Genomic DNA, 7,527 nt, shown 5'->3' with positions numbered 1-7,527 from the left:
TCACAGGTGACGACACTGAGTACATTGCCTTTGTCAATGCCCGTCTTCGTGATCAGTTTCTCATGACTGATCTTGCTCCTCTTCGCTACTTTCTTGGGCTTGAGGTTTCCTCTACCTCCGCTATATCTCCCAGGAGTAGTATATTCAGGACCTTCTCACTCGTGCCGCTCTTGGTGATGAGCGCACTGTCGAGACTCCTATGGAGCTCAATGTCCATCTCCATGCCACTGATGGGGACCCTCTTCCGGACCCGACTCGCTATCGTCACTTGGTTGGGAGCCTTGTCTACCTTGCTGTCACCTGTCCTGACATCTCCTACCCAGTCCATATTCTGAGTCAGGTCATGTCTGCTCCCACTAGTGTCCACTATAGTCATCTCCTTCGTGTCCTCCGCTATCTTCGTGGCACTATCCCCCGTCGTCTTTTCTTTCCTCGCTCCAGCTCCTTACAGCTCCAGACCTACTAAGATGCTACCTGGGCTAGTGATCCATCAGATCGCAAGTCTCTTTCGGCTTACTGTGTCTTTCTTGGTGGCTCTCTCATTGCTTGGAAGAACAAGAAGCAGGTTGTCATCTCTCGTTCGAGTGTCGAGGCTGAGTTGCGAGCGATAGCTCTCTTGACGGTAGAGGTGACTTGGTTACGCTGGTTACTTGAGGATTTTGGTGTTTCTGCTAGCGCACCGACTCCGCTCTTATCGAACAATACTGGTGCCATCAGCATTGCGCGTGGTCCGGTGAAGCACGAACTCACCAAGCACATTGGTGTTGATGCCTTCTATGTGTGTAATGCTGAGGATCAGGTTATGGCCTTCATTATGTGCCCTCCGAGGTACAGCTTGCTGACTTCTTCACGAAGTTCCAGATTAGAGCACATAATGGGTTCTTTCTCTCCAAACTCAGTGTTGTTGATCCACCATGAGTTTGACGGGGGGGGGGGGGGGGGGGGGGGGTGTTAGTGATGTATAGAACCCTTTACTGGTTCCAGTGTATGAGGGGTTCCCTGCATATTGTACCACTTGTACATGTATTGGCCTTTGACCAAAGTGAATACTAGTTGCTCATTCACAACAATTATCTCCGTTCCAAAATGCAAGTGTTTTTTTAGAAAGTACTATCTCCACTTCAAAATGTAAGCTCTCTTTGAAAGCTAAATTAGCTTTATAAAAAATATTATATTTTGAAACGTAGATAATAATTGTTAGTCTACCTCTATATTCATGTGTCCAGACAAGACCAACGCACTATTCTTGTGAAACGCTGAAATCTATCCCATCAAAATTTACTGCATGCATCGAGCAATGCTACTCACCTTTCTCAACTGATAAATCATGAGCTGTGTGATTCATCCGGGCCTGAAAAATGAATACAGAGGTATCAAGTGAAGAGGTATGAAGTGAGGCAACGTCACATGGATGTCGATTTACTATGGTCTTGGCAACAGATCGATTTGCATAGTTGAGTGCAGTACCATGACGGATCTGGGTACCTAGGCTAGCTACTCTTTAATTTTAGTAAACACCTCCAGTACTGCTAGTGCTAGGCATGTGGTAGAATTGAGGCTGTCGTCGTACCGAACACTCGCACTTAATTTCCCTGTACATTGTGTAGTAGTACAATGTACTTCTCTATGATATAAATGAAAAAGGCAAACTGTTGCCCCTATCTGGTCTGTTCAATCAAAACTTTCTCTCTGCTATCGATCGCCAAGACTCATATTGGTAAAATGATTTTATCGAAAATAAACACAATTTCCAGATCATAGTAAAATACTAAAGACATATTAGTCAGGCAAAAGAGAAGTACTTCAGTTAACATTAAACACCCCAGGTTATAGCTAAACATAATAGAATAGTTCCCCGTTCTACTGATTTACGGCAAGGAAAAGCAAATACTCCCTCTGTTCACTAATATAAGACACTTTAGATATTTAAAAATGGACTAGATACAAACCAAAATGAGTGAACCTACACACTAAAACTAGGCCAAATACAAACTAAAGTGAGTGAATCTAGAAAAGAGCTAAAACGTATTATAAAAGAGAACAGAGCGAGTAGTCTACATCCACAAAAATATCCGAATTAAACACACAACAGATAAAAGTACCAGCTGTAATGTTTTGCATTTAAACTATTAACATACTGACATAGTGTCTACGGTGGGTGGCAAGAGAGGCATTACCAGTAACCAATCAGTAAAGGGATCTCGAACCAGCCAGGTCAATGAGCGAGTCATTGTCCTCCCTATACATGATAATGATGTGTTGCATCAAAAGAACCTAAATCATTATTTTGGGCATGCTAGCAACTGAAGATGACACCATGAAGAGCATACAAAGCAAGAAAATATTTGTTCGAATTAGAACATTCTCAAATTAGTTCTCCAATTCGCAGCCTTTTCGCGTACCGCACAACAACCGAATAAAAGATTCAAATTCTACATATTGTAGATCATTAACCATACGTTTGCCTATACTGAAATTTGCAAATATAGACTAATTAGACCTGCAACATCTAACGACCCTCTAATGTTGTGATGCTCACTCCATTTGCAGAATTTTCCATGCTCTCCCTTGGTCCTTGAGTTTCCCAATTCTGCATAGCAAAATATGCAGGCTGCTTTGGTGCAGGGAGTAGTGCACTTTCATTCTCTAACATAAAAATAACTGATGACATAAGCGGTCTATCATCAGGATGATCTTGAACACACAAGAGACCAACATGAATACACCGTAGAACATGAAGTGGACAGCTCTGAATGACTGAAGAGTGCACTAGCTCTGTTGCTTTTCCATCTTGCCACAATCTCCACGCCTGAACCAATAAGATCAACTTATGATCAAGTTTCTGCGTTTTGTTTGAGCTATTGAAATTTTATGCATTTCTCCAAACTTACGTAAGTTGTAAGGCTGGAAAAGTTCATTATAAGCTGCGGTGAGCTGATCTTCAAGCCACTTACAATCTCCAAAATAAGAACGCCAAAGCTATAGGTGTCCGATTTTACAGAAAAGGCACCTCCCATCACATATTCAGGCGACATGTAACCACTATTAAAATAATTCAAACAAGAAAGTCATAATTTGAGATCAACTAAACAATAGAACACTGGAAGTTCGATAGGTGTCTGGTGCATTTAATTACTTACTATGTCCCAACAACCCGGGAAGTGTTTGCATGCCGTTGGTTTCCACGAAAGATCCTAGCCATACCAAAGTCGGATATTTTCGGAGTCATTTCTGAATCTAGCAAGATGTTGCTTGCTTTGAGATCTCTGTGAATTATGGTTAATCTTGAATCTTGGTGGAGGTAAAGCAGCCCTCTCGCCACCCCATTAATTATATTATAGCGTGTGGGCCAATCTAGCACATATTGTTTTGTAGCATCTACAAAGATGAACGATAAATATATTCTATCATTAGTCATCGGGCGATACCCTGTTGGTTGATAAGAAATTTACAATTTGTATCAAAAGCCTGACCATACCAAAAAGGAATGCATCCAAGCTTTTGTTAGGCAGGTATTCGTAGATAAGCAACCTCTCATCTCCATGAATGCAGCAACCAAGAAGTCTAACTAGATTTCTATGCTGCAATCGAGCAATCAGATCTACTTCATTTTTGAACTCCTTTATCCCTTGTTCAGAGTCAATACTAAGCCTTTTGATAGCAACATTGTTGAGACCATCCAACATTCCCTACATGATTGCATCATCGTGAATTATGAAATGACAAAAGCAATTCGTTTTCACACTAAATTATTATCCTTGCAAAATGAATATGTGCTATAGAAAATATGGATATAAAACTTTTTGTTACCTTGTAAACTTTGCCAAAACCTCCCTTTCCGATTTGTTTCAAGTCAGAGAAATTATCTGTTGCAGCAGCAATATCTTCGAAGCTAACAAATGGTAGCTCTATACTTTCGCCTCCAGTTCCATTGGAAGAACTAAGGTACTCTGGCATCACTCTCTTCTGGATTTCATTCTTTCGTTGTTTGCTTGCTAAAGATAAATTTCTTAATACCACTTATAAAATGAAGTTGAATTTTGATAAAAAAGCCATTGTTTATTTTACCCCTGTATTTGCATATCCCGACAAGGGCTATACATGTGAGTATCAATAGGCATGCAATGGCCGGGAGTACAATCTTTAGCAATCTTCTATTCTTTTGAACTGCAAAATATGTCCTGTAAGAATTTAGCACATCACATTTTTAAAGAAAAATAAGTTACTACATCAAGCATTACTCATAGGAGCATGCAAATACTTGCACACAATAGCATAAATGTTCGGTATGCCAAGCAACTATGCTACTACTGATCCTGTCCAGAGTTACTAATAGGCTTATGGTAAGTTGAAGTTTTATGTTGCAATATGCTCGTAAAGAACAGTTCCAAGTTTACTGATTATTTTATACAACAACAAAACTGGCTGCAAAGAAGTATTGATGACTGCGATTATACTGTTAAGTTCATAACTTAGCATATGTCCCCTGCTTAAAGTGTTGGTGTTGAGTTGATGGGCATAGTCCTAAGTGTAAAGTTTCATTAAATAAAGTCCCATGACAAATTTAGCACAGTGATATCATAATTCATAAGTTTACAGTGGACTACTGGAGTGGTGCATACCAGGAGAGTCAGCAAGCCGGACGAACAGGTTCTCGCCACGATTGCTATACTTCCCCGTGTCGACGAGCTCCGTTGTCCAAATCAAGCACCTTGACTGGTCAGCCATAGAATCGTTACTATTCAAGTTAGTGTAAGTGTAGGCCGTACATGAGCAATTGATGGTGCACTCGGCCGTGCACTCGTCGAAGCTTCTGTTCAGGACATGGAAGGATTTGGCTGGAACCTTCATCCTAGACAAGGTCACAAAATGACTTTGCCTACTGCATTCCAACGCCTTTATTCTTCTACATCCGCTCGAGAAGTTAAGACCAATAGGCTCAAACCCATCGAGACAACGGCATGTCGCGACAACCCCCATGTTGTCACAATAGCCGAACGGGCCACATGAAGCATAGAGGTCGCAGCTGCTACTGGGGTCCTCGGCAGTGGTTGTCCATGACGAATTGTTGTTCCAGCTAAGACTCCTTAGCATGCCTGTATAGTCGAGCGTAAGACGTGCATACGGTGAGCCAGCAGACACGGAGAATTCATAATAAAACCCATCACCTGTGCCGACAATCGCTTCATAGATGATTGTGTTCTGGTATATTCTACCATCCACTGTCGAACCACTGAACATACTGAGGCGGGTGTAGGGCATAGTCCCATTCCAAATGACTAACTGATGGCCCGAGCTGAGGTCAAGGCTCAAAGAAAAATCTCCGGTGGATGGGTCAAGGGGCCCTCTCCAAGCAACAAGCCGCCCAATGATACGGGCCTTGTCGCTGAGGAAGAGCCTTGTGCCTGGGAGGATGGTGTCTGTCGGATGATCAAAACTCTGCCATATGGTTGTGCCATTTAGAAACTGGAGGACCAGGTTCCCCGTGTCGAGTAGCACTGCAACAACTCCCATGCCAGCGATGTTGTTCTTCGTTGCCCAAGGGATGCGACCCTGGGAGTCAGACAACACCAAGTCAGAGCTGTTGGTGATGGCGAGCATGGGGGATGAAGTGGCGGCGATCGGGTTATCACGATTGGCAGTCCATACGACGGTGCGGCCAGGGATGTTGTGGTACCATATGCTGAGGTATAAGCTCGTGTTGGAGCCGTCCGGCGAGAAGAAGCCAAGCGCAAAGTCACCGCCCTTGGAGACGAGCGTGTCGCCGGAGGAGAGTGGCTTTGCGTCTGTGAGCTGGTCATCGGATCTGCAGGATGAACTCAAGAACAGGAGGATGAAAATGGGAACGCAAGAGGGCATACCCATGGTGCCTCTTCTTCGATCTGGACGCAGCTATAGAAGCTAATCAGCCGAGGTGCGAGGTTATGCACTTCTGCTGAACAACTTAGCAAGTGGATATGTGGTTGGAGTCTTCTTTCTCGACGTCTAAGTCTAATCTCGCCTCTTATCTCAAAAAATGGAGAAATATAGAATGGTTAAGTGTCACGAGAATAGTAATGGAGCAAGACAGCAACGTTGACACAGAGACCATATCAAAGATGGCCAGAGCAAAGTCCAAGTCTTCAAAGGTGCTGCACGCGCAAAGAAAAATCCTCACCAAATTGGAGTGAGAGGGCGACAAGGGAAAGGCATGTGAATTTGCTTACTGAGGAAGAGTGTTGCGGTCGCGTAGGCATCCGTGTGGTGAGTTGGTGACTTCTTCTAGCTCCGGGACGGTAAAATCAATGAAAGAAGACGACAACTATCATACTCCGTACCAATGATGAAATACTTTGGGTTTAGTCTCTCATCTTTTTTTTACTTGGGGTTAGCTTCTGTAAACAGCAGAGTCTAATTGAGATTAATCCATAATGACGTATTGCATCAAAACAATATAACATCCATCTTTCTTGGCACTGGCAGCAACATCATACATTCATACAGGGCAGGAAAATCTTTGTTTGAACTCATCAAATATGACATTCTCGATTGGTTCTCAGTTCAACCTACCGAAATATTCAAATTCCAACTACTGTTGATCCTAAAGTATACTACCACCCATACAGAATGAACCCAAGAATAAGAGGATGAAAATAGGAATGCTAGACTTACCTTGTAAGTTTTAAGGCCATCTTTTTCATCCTCTAGGAACCAACCAAGGAGAATGTGGATCTTCAGAACAATTAATTCTGCTGCAGGGAGTGAAGACAATTCTGAAATTGGACGTATCAATGATAACGACGCGATAATAAAAAATGCAGCATAGACTTAGTCACGTACACCAAACATGATTAGCAGATGATCGGCAGGCAGGAGGCTAGACCCTGAAGTCCCAAACAATATATGCTACACTACACGTGCAGAGGAAATTTGTTGCTACGGGTTCAGATTGAAGGTTTGACTTTGGACTAAGAGAGAGTGCAGCAGGGGAAACCTCAGGGCTTGTTGGCGTGGCGGAGTGTTTGACTTGTTGGGGTTTCACGACGTGGCAGCGGACGTCCGCGGTCTCCTGCCGCCGCCGACGCCTACCACGGCCGGCGGTGCCACCGCGAGAAGCGCGCGCCGACCGCCGCTGCCGAGGACGACGCCGACGCGTCGCTCTCGGTGCGGGACCTGGACGCTACTGCATGATCGATTGGGATCGGAACGACGCCGTAGCTCCTCCATTCACGCCCGGATTGATCGATCCGAATCCGATCGAGATACTGCGAGTCTGCGATAATCGGCGCGGATTTGGTCGAGGAATTCATGGAATGGATGTATTTTTTTTCTCGAGGGTAATGGGCGCTTGATATGGGCCTTTCCTCCATCGGCCACTTGGGCTTTCGACCCGTAAGCACTTAAAGTTCAGACACGGAACTAGTGGGCTAGAGTCGTATAGTTGCCATTCTACCGAGAGAAGAAAGCTTGAAAGCGGCGACGGGTGGATGACGGACGGCGGCGACGCCGACGCGTGTGGCTGGCTTCGGCGGCCACCCCGCCGATCCG

At 44.1% G+C, this 7,527-nt stretch overlaps 1 protein-coding gene across 1 annotated transcript; it reads right to left on the bottom strand.

The window, feature by feature from the left end:
• Nucleotides 1–2,327: 2,327 nt before the first annotated feature.
• On the bottom strand, nt 2,328–6,900 carry LOC127336111 (G-type lectin S-receptor-like serine/threonine-protein kinase B120). The gene is made up of 9 exons (XM_071826752.1): nt 6,820–6,900; nt 6,207–6,731; nt 4,623–6,131; nt 4,069–4,167; nt 3,811–3,995; nt 3,479–3,689; nt 3,141–3,378; nt 2,892–3,042; nt 2,328–2,809 (listed from the first exon to the last, which is right to left on the bottom strand). The coding sequence occupies exons 3-9, from the start codon at nt 5,863–5,865 to the stop codon at nt 2,510–2,512; spliced, it is 2,427 nt and encodes an 808-aa protein (XP_071682853.1). The 5' UTR covers nt 5,866–6,131; nt 6,207–6,731; nt 6,820–6,900; the 3' UTR covers nt 2,328–2,509.
• Nucleotides 6,901–7,527: the final 627 nt, after the last annotated feature.

Source organism: Lolium perenne, chromosome 2 (genome assembly GCF_019359855.2).
Source record: "Lolium perenne isolate Kyuss_39 chromosome 2, Kyuss_2.0, whole genome shotgun sequence".
NCBI classification, from domain to species: domain Eukaryota; kingdom Viridiplantae; phylum Streptophyta; class Magnoliopsida; order Poales; family Poaceae; genus Lolium; species Lolium perenne.
The sequence above is the reverse complement of the archived record's forward strand: the minus strand, read 5'-3'. Positions and strand labels throughout refer to the sequence as shown.

Bases quoted from the DNA above. Each gene is read 5' to 3' on its own strand.
- LOC127336111 (XM_071826752.1), bottom strand. From the start codon at position 5,865: ATGGGTATGCCCTCTTGCGTTCCCATTTTCATCCTCCTGTTCTTGAGT. The intron at 3,379-3,478 runs GTATGGTCAGGC...TCATCTTTGTAG, and splicing joins CTTGGATGCATTCCTTTTTG to ATGCTACAAAACAATATGTG. The intron at 3,043-3,140 runs GTAAGTAATTAA...TTATTTTAATAG, and splicing joins TCCCGGGTTGTTGGGACATA to TGGTTACATGTCGCCTGAAT.